This window comes from Pipistrellus kuhlii, unplaced genomic scaffold (genome assembly GCF_014108245.1).
Source record: "Pipistrellus kuhlii isolate mPipKuh1 unplaced genomic scaffold, mPipKuh1.p scaffold_m20_p_14, whole genome shotgun sequence".
Lineage (NCBI taxonomy): Eukaryota > Metazoa > Chordata > Mammalia > Chiroptera > Vespertilionidae > Pipistrellus > Pipistrellus kuhlii.
The window spans coordinates 13,339,811-13,366,246 of record NW_023425449.1 but is presented as its reverse complement, the minus strand read 5'-3'; the positions used below and the strand labels follow the sequence as shown (position 1 = coordinate 13,366,246).

At 34.4% G+C, this 26,436-nt stretch overlaps 1 protein-coding gene and 1 non-coding gene across 2 annotated transcripts in view; both read right to left on the bottom strand.

Moving 5' to 3' along the window:
* The window catches only part of OXR1 (oxidation resistance 1), a 244,213-nt gene that overhangs the window by 28,676 nt on the left and 189,101 nt on the right, over positions 1–26,436 (bottom strand). The window contains 7 exon segments of the mRNA XM_045581378.1: positions 3,283–3,451; positions 6,983–7,749; positions 11,018–11,202; positions 18,073–18,225; positions 22,552–22,665; positions 24,670–24,777; positions 26,215–26,297. Coding sequence (XP_045437334.1) covers positions 3,283–3,451; positions 6,983–7,749; positions 11,018–11,202; positions 18,073–18,225; positions 22,552–22,665; positions 24,670–24,777; positions 26,215–26,297 — 1,579 coding nt within the window.
* Positions 19,242–19,379, bottom strand: LOC118718730. Its single transcript, XR_004987908.1, has one exon. It is a non-coding gene; the product is annotated as a U8 small nucleolar RNA (small nucleolar RNA).

Below are 26,436 nucleotides of genomic sequence, written 5' to 3'. Positions count from 1 at the left end.
TTAGTTTTAATTAAAGATTAATTATTTATGAATGCCTCATTTTATTGTGTTTTGCTTTATTGCATTTTACAAATATTTCATTTATGTTATAAATTAAAGGTTTGTGTCCTTTAAACTCAGGCATCCTCTGAAAGGGACAACGCACAAAAATCTTGCTCTTAACCTGGGATCCAGTGGAGGGACAGCAGCCCAGAGCATGCCTGTGCCATTCAGGGTGAGACTGAATTGTAGGGAGGAAGTAACTGCTGATGTGCTTGAAAGAGCAAGAGAGCTAGAATCAGAAGCAGAGCCTGAAGATATGACTAAACTGTAACACTCTCATGATAAAACTTTAATGGATGAGGAGCTGCTGTGTATGGATGACTTGGAATCTACTGCTGGTGAAGAGGCTGTGAAGATGGTTGGAACTACAACAAAGGATTTAGAATATCACATAAACTTAGCTGATAAAGCAGTGGATCAATAGAGGATTGGGTCCCATTTTGAAAGAAGGACTATTGCGGGTTAAGTGCTATCAAACAGCATCATATGCTACAAAGAAACTGTTTGTGAAAGAAGACTCAACTGATGTGGCAAAATGTCATTGTTGTCTTATTTTAAGTAATTGCCAGTCCCCCCAACTTTCAGGAACCACCACCCTAATCAGCGCCATCAACACCAAGGCAAGGCCCTCCACCAACAAAAAAGATTAAGACTCTCTGAAGGCTCTGATGGTTATTATTTTTTAGCAGTAAAGAATTTCTAAATTAAGGCACATACATTTTATAAATACATAACACTACTGTACACTAAATAGTCTACAGTAGTGTGACATAACTTTCACATGCCCTGGGAAACCAAGAAATTTGTGTGACACGTTTTACTGTGATATTCACTTTATTGTGGTATTCACCTTATTGCAATGGTCTGGAACTACACCTGAAATATCTCCAAGGTATGCCTGTAGTTAAAATTTTCACTGTAGTTATCTTAATATGTCTGGCAAATCAGAATGCCTGGCTCTGTGCCTATCAGATATTTGTGAATTATGCAAATCATACTATATTTAAAAATTATTCTAATCACATTTTATTGAACGCACGCATTATATTTATTGTATACTTGGGTGGGGGGGGGTGAAAGAGAAGAATTTTATCATTAAAGCAGTAGTTTTCAGAGCAACATATAAAGATTTTCCAGGAGGTACACAAAGACTTAAGGTAATTTTAAAGGAATCAATTTCTTTATCTTCTTCTTCTTCATGTTACTCATACTAATCTGCTTAAGAAGTGTGTTAATGATATCTTACATAGTCCTTGTTCTTTGCTTTCTCTAAAATACCTTTTTCTACTATATATATATATATATATATATATATATATATATATATATATATATATATAAAAAGCATATCTTCACCTATCCAGAACTTTACAATGGTACCTGTCCTTAAAAACTTCTAAGCCTCCCATAGTTGGTATTAAGACTGGAAAAGATTTTAAAGACTGCATTATACAACCTTTGGCATATCAGGTGGTTTCTAATTTACTGATTTCTATTAAAACAGAAGTTTTCAATTAAATTGCTCATTATCTATCACTAAACATTTTGATAAAAGATGATTAATTTTTGGAATATAAATAAGAAACATCTTTAAAAGAATTGAGTGGCATTATTGTAAGAAAACTGCAAATTCATAGACTATTTTTGGGAACAAAGCTTTTCAGTACCTAAAGAAAAAAAAATGAAGGGGAGTAGGTAGAACTGAGGGACTGAATCCTCTCTCATCCTTTCAATAAGCTACATTCATCAATGGATACATAAATTAACTGGAAGAAAGGCCCATCTATTTAATTAAGATGTTTAATATATTTTACTTTTATGTATAATAATTACTGAGTACCTTTGTTCAGCCCTATCTTTTCAAATATGTTTGCACAGGAAACATAGCATAGCATAGTTTAGAAGATAGAATATCTTACTATGGAGCAAAGGGTAGTAATCATGCTTAATGCACATTACAAAAGACTTAGGCTCCCTAAACTTATGGTTCCGCTCCTGTAATCTAACCCATGGCAAATGCGCCTGCCACCTGGCGTTCTTTGCATCACACTGTGGGAACTGAAGCTCAAATAACTCATGCTAATGTTGGTACTGACTACTGCTTTTGTTGGGACTCTTGTGTTTTTTCCTAGCATGCATTAACTGAGGCATAACAACTTGTTAGCTTGCATGTGGTATAAACCATAGACTCTACTATTTTGACAACAGTCATAGAAAATTTTATAATAAATCTAATATCAGAATGGATACACAAATGTGTGAGTATATATATGTAATTTGTTGCAAACAAATATACTCAGGAGTAAAAATATAATGTACCTTATAATAAGATTCTATAATGTAATGGAAATACAAATTCAAAGAGAAGAAGTAATGATGCAAATTCTGTTAAAGAAGAGCACGTTCAAGTAGTTTTTAAATGGAAAACTGTAGAGGGCAAACTGTTATGATGGTTAGATTCTATCAGATTTATTTTAAAAATCAATGTAACAGTTTTATTTTTAAATGTCCATATTGGCAGCCGGTGTGACTCAACGTTTGAGCGCTGCCCCATGAAGCAGGAGGTCCTAGTTCAGTTCCTGGTAAGAGCACATGCCTGGGCTGATCCCTAGTACAGGGGGTGCAGGAGGCAGGTGATTGACGATTCTTTCTCATCATTGATGTTTTTCTCTCTCTCCCTCTCTTCCTCACTTTCTCTCTCTGAAATCAATAAAAACATATCTCTAAACAATAAAATAAAATATCAATATTTATAACACACTGATGAGACATCCTTTACAATTGGTTAAACTTATGATAAAAAAAATTTATTGGATAGGGAATACAAAAAATAGTTTGAAGATCACACCCCTTTAGAAACTAAAGGCATTCAGTAAGTATGTAAGAAAGTTTTGAAAAAGGGATTATACGTCATTACCTTCAATGAGGTAGGGGCCATACCAGTTAGTATTTTGATGAACCTTCTTACTCTAAGACATTTTAAGTAAATTTCCTTACTATTAAAACTAGCTATACATAGTTTTTTGCATTAAACCACAAAAAAAGAAAAACAGTTAAAATGGAGTATATTAAAAAGTACAAAACAGGAGCTAAATTATTTTGAATATATTTAATGTCAGGTTTTAATCATAAACTATATGTTTCAAAAGTACTTTGTCACTGGTGTTAAGTGACATTCAAAATCATTTTAATTCAAAGGACCTCAATAACATTTTAAACTATAGTTGTCTGTCTTTTTACCTTTCTTGTGGCACAGCAAACCAATATTCATGTTTCTTATCTCTCTGTGCATACTGTTGCATTGTTGCACTTGCTTGGGATACAAATGTTTTCCTCATTGGTTTTCCAACTCTGAGACGAAAAAACTTATGTAACTGATGCCTTCTCTTTTCTTTTAAAAGTAAAGAACCTAAAGTTGAGACACAAACAGTTTTATTCAATTTTTACACACCATGCTTAAATAATTTAGAATAATGTGTATCTGCAAACTTATGACAAATAATTATAGAGAATAACACTTTAATTCATTTACACTTTTTAAGTTAATTCTCTCAATTTGTACTATTTTCAATCAAAAGTACAGGCACAACAAGACTAATGAACCAACAGTCACATTAGAAACTAAAATTATGTCTAAGGGTATCAGGAAAAAAATGGAACAGCTTCAGGAACTCTTATTAAATTTTTGTTTGTTAACAACTCTACTAAATTAATTGATTATACAAATATAATATTTTGCACATTCCCTATCAATTTTCTAGAAAAACAATTAGATAAGTTTGTATGGTTGTTAAAGACAAAAAAATGAAGTTTCTAAAGAAACTTTTTATATACATATTAAGGTGTGATTAAAAACAACCAACAATATGCTAAATTCAGCCATTGGTTTGGACAGTTTAAGCCTGAATTGTCATTAACTCTCCCTACCAGAGATTCTGACATAAGGTACATTAGGGGTCTGACAATAAGGTTGAAATAATTAATCTGACATTAATTAGTTTAGGAAAGCATCATCGTATGGAGGAAATACTTGATTATACTTAGGAAATCTGGGTACTAGTCATGGCTTTTTTTGTGTAACATTGTGAAGACACAAAATCTGAGGCCAAGCATTCACGAATATCATTAAAAATGAATTTTACCTTTTTTTTGCAGTTACATTACAGTTTTATTATATTACTATTATTATATATTACAAGAGGCCTGGTGCATGGATTCATCTACTGGTGGGGTCTCTTGGAGAACTGGTTTTGATCCTCACAGGCCAGGCCAAGGGGATGCCACCAGTGCAGGAATCCATGCACCGGGCCTGTAGTATGCATGTAAGATCTTTGGTTAATCTCTTCCTGCCCTCCTCTCTCCCTCTTCCACTCTGAGATTCATCAGTCTTTGTTCCATGTTTCCATGCCTGTGTGTTGAGTTTCTGCCCGCTGGTGGTTACTGCGTGTCATAGCTACTGGCAGGTTTACTGGGCTTTTATACACACACACACACACACACACACACACACAAACAGAGGCCTTTAAGAGGTCAGAAACTTTGAATATTTCCTTTTTATAGAAACTTAAGTTACTTAAAATTAGTTACTTAATTTGACACCACACCCCCCAAAAAAAGGAAAAAGCCAAATGTATCAAGATACCTGAATATACCTACCAACTTTTTTCTCTCTCAGTATTTTGTAATAATAGAGGCTCTCCCTATCAAATTCTGCACCCCAACAAACCCACTACAATGAAAGTAGTATATCACATGTTGGTTTAAACAGAATCCATTATTTCACATTTTTCAAAGATTCTAATATAAGGCAACTATCAGACACAAATCTATCAATAAAGATATTCATGCCAGTATTCTTTACAGCCTGAACAAAGATAAAAAGTATACTAACAATAGAAATTGCTAATAACAATGGAATGTCTTAATAACATGAAAATGGTTATATTAGGTCATTAAAAACCATGTTTTCAAAGAATGATATGGGAAAACATTCATGACATAAAATGGTGAGTGAAGAAAGGAAAATACAACACTACATACAGTATAATCCTAATTTTATATAAAAATATATATGTATAGATACAAACAAATAATATCAAAGTTGTATATATAATGTTTGAATATATACATACACACCAAAGATAAAAGCTAAATATACCAAATGCTAATAATGATTAAGGAAATTAATTCTTGGTAATTTTTATAATTTTACAGTTTTATTATATTACTATTATTATATATTACAAGAGGCCTGGTGCATGGATTCATCTACTGGTGGGGTCTCTTGGAGAACTGGTTTTGATCCTCACAGGCCAGGCCAAGGGGATGCCACCAGTGCAGGAATAATAGAGGCTCTCCCTATCAAATTCTGCACCCCAACAAACCCTATATATTTTTGTTTAATCACATTTTAGAACATTCACTAGTTCTGAATAAAGAAGAAATATTCACTCTTTTATAGAATTTACTTTTGAGTAAATGGGTTTCTTAACATCTACTTAACGTAATTCTCCTTCAGGGTATATAAGAAAACAGAAGGAAAATTCAGTATTTTAAAAACTAGACGGTTGTGCATTGCTTGTAGAAATGTAAAATGGTACAGCCACTGTGGTAAGCAGTTTGGCAGTTCCTCAAAAAATTAAACAGAATTACCATAGAATCCAGCAAATCCACTTTTGGGTATATTATCCCCCTTCCCCCCAAATTGAAAGAAGGGCCGCAAACAGATATTTGTACTCCAATGTTTACAGCAGCACTATTCACAAAAGGCTAAAACAACCCAAATGTCCATTAATGAATAAACAGATAAAGAAAACATCTTGTGTATTTATGGAATATTATAGAATTTTGAAAAGGAAGGAATTTCTGACACATGCTATAACATAGATGAAACTTGAAGGCATTATGTAAGGGAAATAAACCACACACAAAAGGACAAATATATGATTCCACTTGTATCAGGTATCTAGAGACAAAAAGTAGAATGGTGGTTGTCAGGGGTTGGGAAGAGTGGGATATAGGAGTTTTTGTTTAATGGGTGGAGTTTTAGTTTGGGAAGATGAAAACACTTCGGAAATGGATGGTGGTGATAGTTCTACTATAATGTGAATGTTCTTAGTGCCACTGAATTTTACAAATGGTCAAAATGGAAAATTTCAGTTTATGCCTATCTTAACAATAAAAAATTTGAATTAAAAAAAGTGAAAGAAAAGTTTATATATAAATTTGATTGGCCTGGAATCAATACTCCAACAGACTATAAGAAATGTTACCTAAGATATCTGAGCTGTACTCCATTAACCTATTAAGCAGAAGCACTGTATATAAAAAATAAATGACTATTTCTATAATTTTCGTAAGTAAACAGTTCCCAATACAAAACTAAAAATGAAAGTGGTGCTTTAATTTACCTTTAGTGCTGCTTTGTAAAAAACACTTACTCAGACAAGGATAGAACTTCTGTATACTTGGAGGAATTTAAAAAAATAGATTTTTATGTCTAATCATAGTTTTTAAAAAGATGGAATTACAACATTGTCAATTACAAATTGCAATTAGGATATTATATATGCAATGAAAAAAATATATTTTAATGAGACAACACACCAAGAACTAAAAGGAAAAAAATTGAGAAATCAAAAGTATTACAGAGCTTGTGTACATTTTCAAGAAATAAATTATTTAAAAATAGAACATGGTGAGTTGGGAATGTTTAAACATGGTGGGAAAAATGCTCATTTATGTATAATCCACTGTGGAGTAAGAAGTGTCAAAAAGAGTAGAAACCAAAGAATATTATACTTGTCCCCAGAGAAACATCAGCCAAGGACCACTAGATTATCCTTCAGAGTAGCCTAAGAAATAGCAGCTTTTGAGTCACCAAGGAAAGAGGAAACAATATGCAAATAATATGAACTTTATATACTCTTTTATCCCTTACCTTCTGTATCAACAGCTGCTATTTTATGCTTAATTTCCTTTTGTGATACCTGTTGAATATTGTCCCTCTGCTGTTTAGTTTCTTGCATAGTATGGGTTTTCCAGAGTTTCCGGAGCTCCTCCACCTCTGTCTCTGAGTCCTGAGTTTGCTCCTTCCCTTGATCTCCTTTGACAGTTTGCTTTTGTTTGAATTCTGTTGCTTCCCCACAAGGCATACTTTCTTTTTCATCCACTGCTTGGTGCAGAGATGTCTCATTAAGAAAGTCCTGGTCTGCATTACCTTTAATATTTATGCTTCCTTCTTTAGGGTCTGATATTTCTTGAACATTATCTGTTGCCCGATCTCCTTCTTTAGTGGCCATTTTGAGATTATTTAAATCAGTTTTAAGAGAAAGAGCCCCAACTTCATTTGTAGAATGTCCAGAATCAGATTTTAACTGATCAGAAGGAGTAGCAGAAGGAGGAGTAGATTCTGATATGAGTGTCGAATATTCTATTCCACTCGGAATGACAGTCTGCACAGACTCTGATGATGCACCGGACGCTTTACCTTGTCGCAGCTCATCTAAAGAGACAAGCTCCTCCCGTACCGGAGAGAGTTCTGATTCTGTGAACACGTCTTCAGAAAGGGACTCCTCCATTCTCCTGGGAGCAGTGCTGGCACCATCATTAACCACATCTCGGATTCTTGAGTCTGTTTCATCAGTATTACTTCTTGTCATTTTCTTTAAGTGGCAGAAGTCCCTTCCTGATAACTGATCTATTTCTCTGTCAGTAAACAAAATTATGTTATTGGACTTTTTAAATTGTAGTCTTTCATTGTCCACGAACTTACCACTAAATTAATATTCCAAAAAGGCTTTTACAAAAAGATGCAACATACATCTTTCTGATGTATAACAGCATATCAAAAATTTTGATTTATTCATATAGACCAAGTGTTAGTCAAGCTTTTGCATCAATTACTTAAGATATGGAAAACATTAATGCAACATTTCCTGAATTAATCTACCTGAAGAGAAGATGATGATAAAAGTTTTGGGTGAAGCTATAATTCTAAATTAAAATTTATTCACTGATAAAATATGAAAAATAAGCTTAGGTAAAATTTTTATTAAAATTTAAATATCTTAACAAAGTAATACATTGACTGATACTATACACACGTGCACACATGCAGTGTTTATTTTACTTTTAAGTAGAGATTAAGCTAAAATATAGAGCTCAAAAGCAAAGCTCAAAGCCAACCGGAGGCAAAAGTACTCACGAATTCTTCAGGCTATCAGCAACAACTCAATAACAACTCTAAGGGAATTTGTTTAATTAAAGGGGTTAGATATTAGATAGCTAAATGGTTTATAATTACATCTAGATTTTCAAGTTTAATGGCATTGTATATGTAAGCAGTAATGTTCAAAAGTTAGTCTACGTTCTGGAAAGAGGTAGGGCAAACATTTAAAGCATGAAATACAAGTCAGCAATTAAAAATGACAGTTAAAAATAATTACTTCAGTTGCAAAAATTAGCTTTGCAGAAAAAAAAATTTTAATACCTAAGAAAATACTCAACAATACCCAGGACAGAAAAATAAATTTTACATTTTACAGCATGTTGTTATTCATTAAGTCCTCTGACATCCCATCTCTCTTAATCCTGGCTATAAGCTCAGCAAGGCAGAACTTTTTACAGATGTGAAAACTGAGGCAGTGAAATTTCTGGGTCAAGGTCATAGAGCTAATAATTAAGTCGCTAAAATTCAAACTAAAAAGAAAAAGAAAAGAAACCACATGAGTTCTTAGTGGAAAAACTATTAACATTTATGAAAGTTTGAAAATAAAAAAGACTGAAAAGTAATTCAACACAAAAATAATTCGCTATCTCTGGATGGTGAAGCTGAATTAACTTCTTTCCTTTCCTCTTATTCTACTTTTTGGTATTTTTCAAATTTTCTATAATGAGTATCCATGATTTTTATAACAAGGATGGAAATTTTTTTTTACTAAAAGCATTAATTAGTCGAAGTTTAGTTTATAGTTCTGCATCTTGTATTTCATCTTAAAAAACACAAGCATTTAACTTGTGCTATAAAATATGTAACAGTGTCATCTACTGGTGATTCATTCAAATTGCACGTAGGACGAGGCAAAAGTTAGGTTTGTAGTTTTGAGTATTACTCGAAACAAGTTAATTTTTGTATTATTATTAATTATTGTATTATTTTCCATATGAACAACTGTAAACCTACTTTTGCCCCACACTATATACAGTCTTAGAAGTTGGCAAAGTTTTGGGAAACTGTACATGTACATTTAATAAAAGATAATGAACAAATCAAACAGGTCATATATTTATATACGTGCTATAATCTTCAGAGTTCACATGCCAAAATACTAAATATTTATTAATGCCAATGTGCTTTTACTGCTTAATATAGTTCCAGAACAATACCTTAAATTCAATTTCCCAAGCAATTTAAAACAAAAGAAAATAAATAAAATCTTATATCTCATTTTTGCCATGACACTACCCTGAAAAAACAACTTCATTTATATGACTTGTCACAAATATTGTTTTTAATAAATTAATAAGGGAGAATTAAATAATATTTCTTTTTTAAGAAATAAAAAATATGTTTAGATCAAATGCATGGTTTTTCCACATGACATTATGAATGATAAAAGTGTTATGCAAGAGAAGCTCTATGGCAATCTTATAGAATAGTTATGAATCATTCAGCATAAGAGAATCCCAAAATACCATTATACAAATGGAAAAGCAGGACAGCAGGAAGTTAATCTTAGCAATAACTGACAATATATACAATATATACATAGATAATCTTGGTTTTTTTAAAAATCTAATCCTTCACTTTTGTCTTATCCCTCCACCTACTCCAATCGTTATTTGCTGAACCTGACTTTGAATTATCTATAAAAATAACTGACACTAGAGAATATCGTATGAATTATCTGCATCTCTAAAGATGAGTTTACCATGAAAAATATCTATTGAGTGGAAGTTACAATGAAGATTTTTTAAAATAAGAAACTTTATTCTCTACAGGTATCATAACAAACTCATGCAGGTTTCCTCAGAAACAGAAACAATTTGTTCTCCTCCTCCTTTGTAAGTAGTTCTATCCCACAATGTTAATATTACAACAGCATTCAGCATTCCTGTGGGCTAATACTGGGATATATATCTCATTATCAGTTAAAGTGAGGCCAGTTTTTAAACTGTTGACAATCAGTATGGAGGAATGGGGGAGTTCTTTGCCAATATGTATCAATTTTTTTCCTTTCTACTTCTTTCTTTCTTTTATATACCTACCTTTTACTTTCTCTTTTTATTTCTTATTCCTCCCTTTTCTCTAGTCATTCCTTTGATCAAGCACATTATGTATAATACAAAGATTGTGCTGACCTGTAGTCTCACACCTATGTTACCTGAATCACAAACAGGTAACCACACATTCCATGGCTAACTCTTTTAATTGTGCAATTGTGGATCTTCTCCCCTATATTTCATACTTTTCTAAGAAAGATGGATATAAACATATAAATCAGTAACTAAAAGAACAGGCTACTCTGGTTGTAGCAATGTCAGGTCTTTGCTCATGTGACCTCACCAAATCCCACCCCCAATTTTACAGATAGAGAGATAGAAAAATTGGAAAGCTACCCTTGATTACTTATTATGTTAAATGACTCATATAGATAATTCAGAATTCTGAATGGTATGCCTGAATTAAAAAAAAAAAAAAAAAAAAAGCCGGAATACAAAGTACTAAATGAGTACTAAAGGTTATTTTTAAATATCTGGCTCTCTGACCAAATGTAAAAATATAGACCTAAAACACTCTTAACTATTCTAAGTGCATTGAGAAAAAACCTTTCAACATTACATATATATTTTAATTACTAAGAAAATGAAAAGCAGCTAAAATAAAACTAATAAAAATACTTAAAGAGTATTAGATGAAGGTCAATTATCTAAATGCAATAAAATTGCAAAGGGGTATAAAAAACACTCTTACATGGGTAAGGATTCCTTTATTTTGCTATCCAAAATTTCTGTGTACATTGCAGCTGACATCACCTCTTCCATTGGACACATGATCCCATATTCCTCACAGCCATTCTCTTGAACCAAGGGGTCAGATTTATGTGGATCAAACATTATATTATTTGGTGTAATTAGTAGCACACCACTGACTGTGCCCTAAGGTAAAAAGAAAATAATGTTTAATCTTTGAAGTTTAAAGTTTCAAAAAGTATTCTAGCTATTTTTACTAATTTTCTCCCGTTATTAGTCCATCTATTATACGGAAAAGCAGTACATTCAAGCACTAAGGCATTCTCATGGAAATGTTAATAAAGCACAAATTTTCCCAGTAAGTGCTCCTCTTTAGCAGAGGAAAACTACAAAGAATATTATATTCACCCTCAAACAAGCAAGTCAGGTATAACGTTTGCAGCCTCAGTAAAATACTGAGCTATATCAGTAAGATAACTTCAGTAATGGAAGAAGGGATTGTAAACTCCTGTGAGGCATGAGCCATGCTTTATGTTAATTACTGTACCGCTTCTTGCGCTGTTCCTCACTAGAGTACCAAACACACTTTTATGTACACACAATGCAGGTTTCATAAATAATGTTGACAATTCAATCCATTATAAAAAAAAAAATCTCTTTTAAAATATATATATATTTTAAACCAATTTCACTTGACTCTGATGTACCTAGGCATGTGACCTTGGGCAAGCAAAGCCTCTGGGCCTCAGTGTTTTAATCTCTAAAATTAGGTAATTTAAATGACCTCCAAGGTAACCAGTAATCATTTTAAATTTAATTATGAAAACTATGAATTTTTAAATATATTCATGCAATTAGTGATGGTACTATGAAGAGTCCAACCCTCTTATTTTACAAGGAGCAAACTAAAATTCATAAGAAGCTGATCCCACTAATATTAGCTAATGTACTGAATGTTTTATATGTATCATGCTTTTTATACATTATTGTTCATTTGATCATTATACTAAGCTCTGAGATGAGTATACATGAGGAAACTAAGGTTGAGAGAGTCCTAAATAAAACATGACTATAGCTACCTAATAAGCGTTAGAACCAAGATTCAAAATCCAGGCAGGCTGTGCTTATACTACATCTTTCACATTTACATAACAAACTATATATCACTCTAATTCAACTGCTAAATATACTTTGATCGCATTTTTTAAAATTCCCATTCCACTATATTCTACTCTGTAAGTGTAAAAATGAAGAGCCAGATAGAATTCTAAAAATAAAACAAATAGTTACTTCAAAGTTGTTGTTTTTTCTAAAGCTATTAAGGAAAAGAAAAACTTAGATCCTGAGGAGGGTCAAGATGATGGAATAGGGTAAATGTAGTATTTGTCTCTTCCCACAACCATATCAAAATTACAATTAAACCATAGAAGAACCATAATTCAGAATTGCCTAAAATCCAACTGAATGGAAGCCCTACAACTAGAGAATTAAAACAGAAGCCACAGTGAGACTGGTAGGAGGGGCAGAGGTGAGGAACCAATTAGCCCGACACTCACAAGTGGTCTGTTTTTAATTGGGAGGGATATTTTGGCTGCAGAGTTCCCTGCAAGGAGCAAAGCGGTTCTAGTCCCACACAAAGCCCCAGTCCATGTTTCCAGTGCCAGGAAGAAATATCCCTGTAACTAGGGCTGTAAAAACCAGCAGGGATTGTGGCTGAGTAACACAGAGACTGCAGGAGTCCCAGGCAGGTACTCTTTAAGTGCCCAAACACAGACTTATTCAGACTCACTTCCTTTGAGCTCCAGCACTAAGGCAGCAGCTTGACATATGGGGAGGAACTAAATTATCTGGCATTAGGGCAAGAACTGGGAGACAGTTTTCTCCCAGACAAAAGTGTTGACAGAGGTCATTGTTCCTTGGCTGAGATCTCCCTCATCACAGAGCTTACAGGCAGTAGCCACATCTGTGTCTCCATCGACCTGGCTCACACTATTCACCATACCCTGGTGATTCCATGAGACCCTACCTCACCCATTTTATAGCCCCTCCCAAGCTGTTTGCAATGGCTAATCCATATGAATGGCCTGTCCTAAAATCTCTCAAACAAGCAGCAGCTAACCTCAGTGTGCCCCATATTTCTCAAAAAGTGGCCCTAGGCCTGGAACTAGCAATCGCCTGCCAAGGTTCACAGCTTGACTTCTCCTGGACACCTGCAAGCTCCACACAAGTAGCAGCCATCAGCAGATCTCTCTGTAACTCTTGCTAGGTGGCCCCAGGTAGAGCAGAGGCAGTAAATGACTTTGCACCAGGTGATGAGCTTCAGACCATGCCAGATTACAACGCTACCATATCCATGAGCAATACTCTTAAGGGGTGATGGACTCAGTGAGTATCAAAGCCCAAATGATACAAGTCTTGCTCCATAGGGGCATCTCCTACACAACAGCTCTTCTGCTGTGGTCGCAACTGGTCCTCACAGCTGATTGGCCAAGGGGTCAATCCCTCCCGGTATTGCCAACAGCAATCAAGGATCAACTAAAACAGGACAGTGCACATAGCCCACACAGGAGCACACGTAGTGTTCAGCTCAGATGACTAGGGGGCTGAGCCACTGGGCCCTACAGGACACCTACTACACAAAGCCACTCTAGCTCCAGGAGACATAGCATCTCTACCTAATACATAGAAACAAACACAAGGAAGCAGCCAAAATGCAGAGACAAGGAAACATGTCACAAATGAAAAGACAGAAGTAATCTCCAGAAAAATAAATAAATAAATAGAAATAAGCAAAAGGACCAGGTATAGAGTTCAAAACCAGGGATGAGGAACCTTTTGCTACGAGGGCCATTGAGATATTTATAACATCATCCGCGGGCTATACAAAATTATCCACTTTATTATCCTGCTATTTTTGGTCAAACATTTAATGAACTCACCCGTAATGCTTTGGCAGGCCAGACCAAATGATTTCGCATGCCTTCCCCACCCCTGTTCAAAACAATAGTTACAAGGATGATCCAGGAACTTAGTGAAAACATCAATGACATAAAAATGGCCAGTCAGAATGAAGGCTATACTAACTGAATTGAAGAGTAATTTAGAGGTGATTAACAGTATAGTATAGGATGCCAAGAATCAAATCACTGATTTGGAATTTGAGGAAGCAAAGAACATCCAAATCAGAACAGAAAAAAGGAAAAATATTAAAAAATATGAAGATAGTGTAAGGAGCCTCTGGGACAACTTCAAGTGTACCAATATTTGCATCATGGAGGTGCCAGAAGAAGAAGAAAGGGAGCAAGAAATCGAAAACCTATTTGGAAAAAAAATTTATAGAAAATGTCCCCTACCTGGTGAAAGAAATAGACTCACAAGTCCAGGAAGCTCAGAGTCTCAAACAAGATGAATCCAAAGAGGCCTACACCAAAACACATTAAATTAAAATGAAAAAGGTTAAAGATCAAAGACAGAATCTTAAAAGCAGCAAGAGGAAAGCAGTTAGTTACCTACAAGGGAGTACTCATACAATCATCAGCTGATTTCTCAACAGAAGCTTTTTAGACCAGAAAGGAGAGGCAAGAAATATTCAGAGATGAAAAGCAAGGACCTACTCTACCCAGCAAAGCTATCATTTAGAATTGAAGGACAGATAAAGAGCTTCCCAGACAAAGAAAAATTAAAGGAGTTAGTTCATCACTACCAAACTAGTATTACATGAAATGTTGAAGTGTTTTCCCTAGCAGAAGAAAAAGAAATAAAAACAAAATGTATGAACAATAAAATGGAAATAAATACAGATCTATCAACAATTGAATCTAAAAGTCAAAATAAATGAACAAGGAATCTAATAAATGAAATAAACTGATGAATAAAATAGAACCAGAGGCAGAGAAACATGGAACAGACTGATGAATCTCATAGAACAGGGGTGTAGAGGGACAGGAAGAGATTAACCAAAGAACTTATATGCATACATGCAATACCCATTATCTGTGGACAATGACAATAGGATGGTGAAGGGCTGGGGTGTGGTGGCATCTGGGTAAAGGGGAGCCTTCTAAGGGGGGAAGGAAGGACATCTGTAATTCAACAATAAAGATTAAAACAATAACAACACTAATCCTGTTTGATTTGGTATCACACCCTCCTTTCCACCTCATACTCAGCTCTGTGAATTTACCTGGCTTAATATAAAGAACATAAAACCATTTTGATGGGAGAAAGGGAATGAGTCTGAAAATATGAATAGCATTTCTTTTAGTTCAGACAGACCAAGGGCCACATAAATAAGTAATTTCATATAAACCACAGCCTACTTATCTTTTGATTAATATTTTATTTATTTTTAAAATATATTTTATTGATTTTTTACAGAGAGGAAGGGAGAGAGATAGAGAGTTAGAAACATTGATGAGAGAGAGTCATCAATCAGCTGCCTCTTGCATGCCCCCTACCAGGGATGTGACTGCAACCAAGGTACATGCCCTCGACTGGAATCGAACCTGGGACCCTTCAGTCTATAGGCTAATGCTCTATCTATTGAGCCAAACCAGTTTTGGCTGATTAATATTTTAAACAGATTTAGACACATCAATTTGTATTCCTGGATCATACCAACTCAAGCTAAAATTACGGAAGATTCTTTCTTTTTAGAAACAATGCTGGCCAGAAAACAGTGAGTTCTGAAAGAAGCATTTCAAAATTCTGAGAAAAAATAAAAACCCGTCAATCTAAAATTCTATGCCCAATAAAAAGATCTTTCAAATGCAAATAAATTGCCAAAGATTTAGGATAGCAAATAAACTTATAAAAATATGTTCAATATTATAAGTCATTAGGAAAATGCAAGTGAAAACAATGACTTACTACTAAAGACCATTTAGTATGGCTAACAATTCAATAACACTGAACTGACAACAATGAATGCTAGTGAAGATGTGGAGCAACAGCAGCTCTTATTGATTGCTGTTACAAAACCAAAATGATACAACCACTTTGGAAGACATTTTGGGAGTTTCTTACAAAGCTAAAAATAATCTTAACATATGATCTAGATATAGCAATAGCACTCCTTACTCGAGTGAAGTAAAAGCTTATGTCTACACAAAGAATATGCATGTGAATGCTTCTAGCAGCTGTTTCATAAGTACCCAAATTTGGAAACAAGATGTCCTTCAGTCAGTGAATGCATAATATTCACAGAGTGAATTATTATTCATCATTTTTTTAAATATATTTTATTGATTTTTTACAGAGAGGAAGGGAGAAAGATAGAGAGCCAAAACATTGATGAGAGAGAAACATCGACCAGCTGCCTCTTGCACACCCCCCACCGGGGATGTGCCCGCAACCAACGTACATGCCCTTGACTGGAATCGAACCTGGGACCCTTCAGTCCGCAGACCGACGCTCTACCACTGAGCCAAACCAGTTTTGGCATTATTCATAAATTTTTTTAAAAAAAGCTAATCATTAAAGGCAGAACTCTTAAATGCATATTGCTAAGTGAAAGAAGACAACTTGAAATCATACAATTATACTGTATGATTCCAACTATATGACACTCTGAAAAGAGCAAAACTATTAAGACAGTAAGATCAGCAGTTTCCAGGGGTTGAGTGGGAAGAATGAATAGGCAGAGCAAAGAGAATTTTTAGGGCAATGAAACTATTCTATATGATACTGTAATGGTGGGTGGATGTCACTATACATTTTGTTAAAACCCACAGAATGTACAATACAATACAAAGAGTGAATTCTAATGTAAGCCCTCCCTCTGAGTAAGGCATGGGAACCCATTTTAAACATAAAGACATAGGTCAAAAGTAAAACAACAAAAGGGATAAACCATGTTAACATTAATCAAAAGGAATATGAAGTGACTATAAGTATTGATCAAAGTAGATTTCATGGCAAGAATATTACCAAGAATGAAACAAGTCAATTCATCAAGACAATACAAGAATCTTAACATTTGAAAAGTTTCAACATATACCTAACAAAAACAGAAACGAAAGGAGAAATAGAAAATATACAATTACCATGAGGCATTTCAACATCCTCCTGTCAATAATTGATAGAATAGACAGAAAATCAATAGGGATGCAGAAGGACAACACTGTCACTTAACTTGAATTAATTGACATTTATGGAATAGTCCTCCCAATAAGAGCAGATACACATTGTTTTCAAGTGCAAGACATACCACATTCTGGACAATAAAATAAGTCTTAAATTAAGTCTTTAAAAAGTACTATGTTATCTAACTACATGGAATAACATCAGAACTCAAAAGAAAAGGTATTTTTTAAAATCCACAAATGTTTACAAACTAAAACACTCTTATTTTCCATGGGCCAAAAAAGAAATAAAGAGAAAATATTAGTAACAAATGAAAATAAAAATACAAAATATTGAGAATGTAGGTCCAGTTAAACAGTATATAGAAAAAAATTTATAGAACTGAACACCTGTATTTCAAATATTCATAATTTATTTTGACTATAAGGCAGTCATAATTTTTTAAGTTGGTATCATAGTTACTTGCTAAGCAATATTGGAGTTTATTTTCCAACTCTGTGTTAATTTACTATATTCCTTCTGCAGACACAATATTCTTTGCTGTGTAAAGCAGCAAGGTGTGCTACATAAAACAGATTCAAACTCGGTTTGAATTCTGGCCATGACAGAGAATCCTTGGACTCATTAATCTTTTCTGATATATATTTTTTTTCTGTGAAGAAGGAATAGGACCTCCTATTTTGAGTTGATAAAATTAAAATACCAAAACAATTTTTGGCGTATAGTATATCTTCCTATTTGGATATCATACTACCTCTGCAAAGATTAGCACATCAGAGTGCACAGGAATAGTCACTTTATATCAGCTTTTTGTAGTATGTTTATATATGCCATTGGCTTTAATGATTTGTAACAGATTACCAGACTGTTATAAGCAGAAGCCACACTAACTCAAACTAGTAGTTCCACTAATATTTCGAAAAAATATTCAAGCATTTGCTGACGTTGGTGATTTAAGGTATGATTTGTTACCTTGCCTCTGGTAATATATTTGCAGTTAATTTTTAGAAACTTCTCAGTAAATGCTTCTTCCTCTTCAGAAGTTGAAGATACAACTCGTGCAGGTCGAATACCAGTAAATGTAGATGAGGGAGTTGTTTCTTTCAGGTGCACGTCATCAAGATTCTTATTAAAAAAAAAAAAAAAAAAATTAAAAAAAATAAATAAATAAATAAATAAAAGGCACTTCAGAGAACTAAATAAAAATAAGCAAATTATTAAAGCCAAATGAATAGCTTCCCTCAATAAGTGTTTTCCTTCTTATCACATTCTAGAGGTCAGTCAAAAATGTTCTTATGTAAAAAATATAGGTAAGAATGGCACTGTTTTCACATTCATTGGAGATTTTTAACACAGCTTACACTTACATGTTTAATGTTATTTTTTAAAAAATATATTTCATTGATTTTTTACAGAGAGGAAGGGAGAGAGATACAGAGTAGAGAGTTAGAAACATCGACGAGAGAGAGTCATCAATCACCTGCCTCTTGCACGCCCCCTACCAGGGATGTGCCTGCAACCAAAGTACATGCCCTTGACAGGAATCAAACCCGGGATCTTTCAGTCCCCAGGCCGAAGCTCTATCCACTGGGCCAAACCGGTTTCGGCTGTTTAATGTTTTTTTTGTGTTTTTTTTTTTTTTTTAATGGGGGACATATAAAACTAGAGGCCAGTTGCAGGAAGATTCCTGCAAGAATAAGTATTCCTTGGGCCTATTCCTGCAAGAATAGGGCTTCCTGCAGCTGGAGCGAAGCAGAGAAGGGAGCAAATCCCTCCAGTCTCAGCTGCCTCGCTTCCCTCCTGTCTCTGCTGCCTTGCTTCCCTCCTGTCTCCGAAGCCTCACTCCCTTCTCCGCAGCACTTGGCTTCCTTCTAAGCTGTCTTCAGTCTTCGCTCCAGTATGCAAATTAACTGCCACCTTTGTTGGGTTAATTTGCATACTCGCTCTTATCTGCTAGTGGGCATAGCAGAGGGATGGTCAATTTGCATGTTTCTTTTATTAGTGTAGATGAATCATTAGAATGTTGAATTAACTGACAAACTACATTTCTTGTATTCCCAACTCCACACATAAGTACACCACACACACCCACACGCACGCGCGCGCACACACACACACACACACACACACACACACACACGTTCAGTTGCTCCTAAATTAAACTGCTGGCCCCGATAAGACAATTTACAACGTTAATCACGAATCATTCAAACTCTAGCCATCATATTCTGTTCTGCCCTCCAATAGGTGGAACAGGTAAGGATTATCCTCCCTGATGATCTAGAATTATGTTTAACAATTGAATGACACTGTTCAATTACTCATCTCTGGGAACAAAATTCTCAACCTTTGCATTTATGATGCAAATTAATAACATTAACTCAGCCTGTTAATTTAAGTTAGAGTTAAATAAGAGATATTAATGATATTAATGGATATTTATGAATACTTGTTATATTTAAGTATATTATACAGACCATTTTATTTAATTTTCAAATCACTCATATAAGGTATATACTATTACCTGAATTTTTCTAACTTCGTAAGGCTTTTTTATTGTCAAATATAACACGTATGCAGAAAAGTACATAAAACATATGTGTGCAGATAAATGGATTAGTATCAGCACCAGGTCAAACAACAGCACAAGCACACTGTAAGCATCTTAGAAGCCCCCCGTTTGTCCTTTCTTGACCATAATCAAGTACCTTTTAAAAAAAAATGTTTTTTTTTGTTATTCCTTTAATTTTTAGGGAAACTTATGATTAGCTAATTTTCCCAACTTGCCCATTGAGTAAAATGAAGAAGCTGAGATGCAAACCCATGTTGCCAACATGTGAACTAGTGAGGCTGAGTTCAATACCACATACCTTCCCTTTCAAATGAAATGTGTGAAGGAGAAAAAGTCAATGCAGAGCCCTTGAAAGGCCCCTTCCAAGTGGAAACAAAGCTATCAACATATTTTGTTTGTTCAGTTATTCCCAAATCCAATTGACATTATCTACTAGTTAACAGTATTATTCACCAAACTATAGTCAAGTACATTGTCAAAAGCTTTCCTTAAGTGAATACACACTTCATCGAACAATATGATCTCTGAGGTTCCCTCAAAGTATCAAATTCTACAACTCAGTATCTACAGCAATCCCAATTTGTCAATGTAATTCTATCAAAAAGAATACATGAGGTTAGCTTGGCAAACATTTAAAGTATAACACTAGAAAGGACATTTCTTTTAAATAAAGGTCAAAACTGTTCAGAGGAATCTTAATCAGACCTCACTAAAACTTATATACATGTACATTATCCAAAGTATCAGTATTTCTAGGTTGCTGTTTTTCACTGTTGTTTATATATTTTTTAAATTAAATGTATTGGGGTAACATCGGTTTATAAGATCATACAGGTTTTAAGTGTACATTTCTATGAGACAAGACCTGTATATTACATTGTGTGCCCACCACCCAAAGTTAAATCATCTTCTATCACCATACATTTGGCCCCTTTACCCTTTACTACTCCATCACCTTCCCTCTAGAAACCAGAGGCACTTCTTAGAGAATACAACTTTTATCTCATAGTCACTCATACCCAACTGTTATTTATAGATTCTGATTCTTAAAGCAGTGATTCTGAAGCTCACTTGAATGTTTTCTGAAGCTTCTTTGGCAAATTAAAATGAGTAATTTGTGTTTTATTACTAAAATGCCATTTGATATCCTAAACTTACAGTGCAAAGTGGGGCAGAGAAGAAAATGATCTAAAGTCAGCAGATCAACAGAGAAGATTCTCTCATAAGTAAAGCCATTTAATGGAGGGCGAGGAGAACCATTTCTATAGGAACATAATCATTAGGTCATTATAAAAATGGGAAATTCTAATTAGTATTAATTTATATAGAAAAACACAAAAATATAATTCCTTTTAGAGACATTTTATTCAAAATCAAATAAAGTTTGTGTGAGGGCAAGAAAAAGGCATCTTTTTCCTTGCTGTAGCCTTCCACAATTTATGACAAGGACCTGGTAATAAAACATCAAGATTGTTAGCTCCTTTGATTCAAATGGCACCTCTGTTCAAACTGCAAGACAAGAAAAGCTACTTTCAAGGCTACAACCTTGCATACCCCACCTCCCTGTGGTTTTCATGACTCTAGGGCAGTGGTCAAAGGCCAGTTCAGGAGTACCCTAATTAAGTTAATAACAATGTACCTACCTATATAGTTTACGTTTAAAAAATCTGGCTCTCAAAAGAAATTTCAATCTTTGCACTGTTGATATTTGGCTCTGTTGATTAATGAGTTTGCCAACCCCTGCTCTAGGGAAACCGATGCCAGAGAGTTAAAAAAAAGAAGAAAAAAAAAAAGAAAAAGAAAAAGAAACTGCCCCCATTTCAAACTCTTGTAACTTCCGCTCTAAGAATGTTTTACAGGCTTGTGAAGATGCCTATAAAGACACCTCCCTAGGACATCTGCCCCGACTAAAATAAGCAAACAAAACTTTTCAAAGATACTCCACCCCCCATATCTGCTCATATTTAGCCCCCAAATCCTGCTCCCTTCCTTATTACAGAGCAATTGAAGCCAAGACTTTAAAAGGGGAAGCCATCATTTATTTCTTGCCCTTGTATTGACTAGCAATGGACTCCTGGGAAGGTAAAATAAACTTCCTCTCTACATCTACCTCCTCTCAGTTGTGAATTCTTTCACAGCTGAAGTCACTGGCCAAAGCCCTTACAGTTTGGTTCCTTGAAATTCATTTGTAAAATAACTTATATAAAATATTAATTCCTTAAAAATTCTAAATTAATCCACTATTAATTACTTAGAATTCTCAGAATGATTAAGATTATAATAAATTATTTTTTTAAAGTAGTATGTCAAGAATAAGAGTTCTAAGTACTATATAAATATTCATAGAAAATAAAATTGAACATGGACTTCCTATCATGATATTCTAATATTTGTTAGGCAAAACTTCTTCCTTAAATTACTACATGATATTTTAAAATATATTTTATTGATTTTTTACAGAGAGGAAGGGAGAGGGATAGAGAGTTAGAAACATCAATGAGAGAGGAACATCGATCAGCTGCCTCCTGCACAACCCCTACTGGGGATATGCCAGCAACAAATGTACATGCCCTTGACCAGAATCAAACCTGGGACCCTTCAGTCCATGGGCCTACACTCTATCCACTGAGCCAAACTGGTTAGGGCTATTACATATTTATAAGAGTGAACTGGTAACTATCCTTGGACCAACATCACCAATAGCAAATTAATTTAAAAAGGATGTTTCACTTTAAAAACTGGAATCTACAAATTTAAGTAAAAATTAAAAAGTAAAATTTCATTCTACAATAGTCAAAGTAGGATTTAAAAATCATGATGATATATACATGTACAGAGAGATTTATTCACAGCTATCTTTGAAAAGTAGGGACACTTACAGTGGCCTTATCAAATTCAGCCTCAGATGATGTTGGTGACAGGGGACTTATGGGGCTTAGTGATGGAGAGCTCTCCACACTGGAGACATAATCAGGATCAGGAACATATAAAACCTGGAAGAAAACAAAACATTCACACAAACTGAAATATTAACAGGCAGACAGTGTTTCATTAGCAAGTACCATGACCTTTAGCAACAAATAATAAAAAAAAATCTTCAGATTAAAATAATATTTTTAACATAATAATTCTAATAAAATAAGAAAACACATATTTAAATTCAATTAAGAAAAGTTTGATAATACATACATACTATCAGGAATGGGGTGGGGAAACAATTATTACATACTATGGGAGTTCCTCTTAAAAAAATAATTTTGCAGTAGCTAGCAAAATTTTAAATGCACATATTCTTTATTACAGCAATTTTACCTAAAGGACTTTATTGAAATCTCTCTCTCTCTCTCTCTCTCTCTCTCTCTCTCTCTCTCTCTATATATATATATATATATATATATATATATATATATATATATACAGGATGTACAGGAGTGTTCCCTACAGTGGGCATAGCAAAACAGTAGAAATAGTCTAAAGCTTAAAATGTCTAGTTAAAGTATATAAAAAGAGCACAACACTCCAGACATAAAACAATCTGAGATTGTACTGTGCTTATATAAAATATTTTCCAAAGCCAAAGTCAAATAAGAAAATAAGGTTACAAGTCCTGTCAAGTGTGACTCAGGGTTTAGAGAATCTGCCTGAGCACCTAAGGGTTGAGGGTTCAATTATAGGTCAAGAACAAGTACCTGGGTTGCAGCTTCAATCCAACCTGGTTGTGGGCATGTTCAGAAGGCAACTAATGGGTTTATCTTTCTCACAAAAGTCTCTGTCTGTCTGTCTGTCTGTCTCTCCCTCATTCCCTCCTTTCCACTCTCTAAAAATCAATGGGAAAATATCCTTGGGTGAGCACTAACTAACTAAATATTTTTAAAGGGCTAGTATATTACTGGAAGGGGATACAAATTAGCAACTGTGGTTGCTTCTTTAAAAAGAAACTAGGTATCTGAGATAGGATAACTTAACCTTTAAAAATGTCTGAATTTTTTTTTTTTATCATCTATTGCTTTGGATAATTTAAAAAGCTCTTTAAAACTAAATTTAAAAGACAAATCACAATTATTTTCAATATTTATTAAGAAATAATCATAGTATATAATAAAATAATAATATGCAAATTGACCACCACTCCAACACACAAGCTGGCCACCCCGATGGGGACACAATATGGCCACCACAAGATGGCCGGCAGGGGAGGGCAGTTGGAAGGGACAAGGGCTGCAGGGGAGGGCAGTTGGCGGTGATCAGACCTGCAGGAAAGGGCAGTTGGGGGCGATCAGGCCTGCAGGGGAGGACAGTTGGGGGAACGAGGCCAGAAGGGGAGGGAAGTTAGGAGGAGACCAGATTTGCAGGGGAAGGCAGTGGGGGAGGACCAGGCCTACAGGGAAGGGCATTTGGGAGGGACAAGGCCTGCAGGGAAGGAAAGTTGGGGGGACCAGGCCTACAGGGGAGGACAGTTGGGGGGACCAGGCCTGCAGGGGAGGGCAGTTGGGGGCAACCAGGCTGGCAAGGGAGGGCAGTTAGGGGCAACCAGCCTGGCAGGGCAGGGCAGTTAGGGTGACCAGGCCAGCAGGGGAGGGTAGTTAGGGGCAATCAGGCTGGCAAGGGAACATTTAGGCATCAATCAGGCTGGCAGGGAAATGGTTATGGGGTGATCAGGCTGGCAGGCAGAAGCAGTTAGGGGCAATCAGGCAGGCAGGCAGGTGAAAGGTTGGGAGCCAGCAGTCCTGGATTGTGAGAGGGATGTCCGAGATTGATGAGGGTGCAGGTTGGGCTGAGGGACACATCCCCTGCCCAGTGCACAAATTTTGTGTTCTGGGCCTCTAGTATGGACATAAATGGCAGTTAATTTTTCTCTTCTGGAGCCAATCTGATTTGTTCAAAGCATGCATAAAGTTATTATTCTTAAATTTTCTAGATTTTTAGCTTTGTTGCAATGAATACTTTGTCTTACTACTTAATGCTTCTAAACACAAATGCATAGAAAAAAAACCTACCTGTCCAGTAACAACTGCTCGGGAGAATAACTTATTTAACTGGACAAGTTCGTTTGGTGTTGTATCAAATTTCAGGGCTATACTATTCAAGGAATCCCTTGATTCAACCTGTTTAAAAGAAAACATACATTATTTTAATCCACTAAAACATAAAAACTGAAACTATGAGGTTTAGTGATCATTAATATGTTTATGGACCAATCTTACATTTGATGAACAAGTGGTATTTCCATCTTTGGAAAAAAGATAACTTAAAAAATTCAGTTTTTTTAGCAAATGATTTCAAACTATTATGTAGAGTATGTGTTTTATCATTATACATCACAATTACATGTGAGCCTCTACTTGAAAGAATATGAAAATAGATAATATATTTCAATAAACACCAAATGATTCTTATTTTAAAAAAACTTTAAACCAACATACTTCTTTGCAGAAGGCAGCTAATCAATGTTTCACTCTCAGATTAATGTTTCTAACTTTCCATCTCCTCCACCTCTCTAAACAAAACAAAACATTATGTGTCTGTGGATGTATGTGTATATATGTATACAGATGCATAATTTTAACTTTTAAGCTATCTAATGTATAAGGTAAGTTTATACTACTATATGTAGGTGATTTGGAAATGCATTTAAGCTAGATCATAAATACTTTAAAAATAAACACATTTTGAGAATACACTGTGATATTAAAAATTTTATTTAAAAAATATAGGGATATATATTTTCCTCAATACAAAAATTATCTTTTAAATTTTAAATAAGTGTGTTTTATGAATATTTTAAAAATTATAGTAAGAATAGAATATAAGACAAAATATCTTAGTTTTGGAATTATACTTTTATTTAGGATTTGACATGAAATAAAGGATTAAGAAATTTTAAAAAGACTAACAGACTAATCAAAGACCTGCTAGAGGATGTTTTTTAACTTTTCTGGCCAATACTTGATTATATCCCAAAGGTCATTTATAACATTAAGAAAAGAAATAATTTCAAATTAAAATAACTTTCCCTACAAAATAATGGCTCTTAATTTGAATTGAACTTTACTACAAATAATACAAATTTTATTGAATCACCAAAATAAAGAATGGTAAACTCTTGAATTCAAAATCAACTAAAAGTTAACAATTCTGCATAATCACATGGTTACATGTGTAGATAATATCTTATGCTTCATGCCCATAATCTTATGCCTTAATAAACACTAATGAATATATCAAATTACATTACCCAATATTTTAGTATTTGAATTTATTTTCTAAATTTCTCAAGCATACAGAGAAAGGACAAACACACTTAGTTTAAGTTTAAAAGATGATTTAAGAAGAGATTTTTTTAGATAGTAAATATTCTACAGTAAGTTATCTGGTTCCTAACCTTTTTAAAATACTTAAATTGATAATTTAAGGTTTTGATAATTGGTTCAATTTTAATGATTCATAGAAAACAGTCAAGATTTAACACTGGAAGGACAAAAAATATTTTAACTAAGACTATTGCAGAGATAAATCAGCTTTTTAAAATGCAAACAACTTACAGTATACTCAATAGTCCCTTTAGGTTTCTGAAAAGACATTCGTCTCCCATCTTTCTTGTCTAGGCTCTTCTTTTGGCCAGTATCTTGGGGGGGGGGGGGGGGGGGGGGAGAAAGAGAGGCAAAACCCTATTGAATTTATGTTCCTTTCAAAGTAATGTCAAACACTGTTAAATAGAGCTCAATGGGCTGATAAGTATGAGATTCACTAGTAAGACAGTTTGT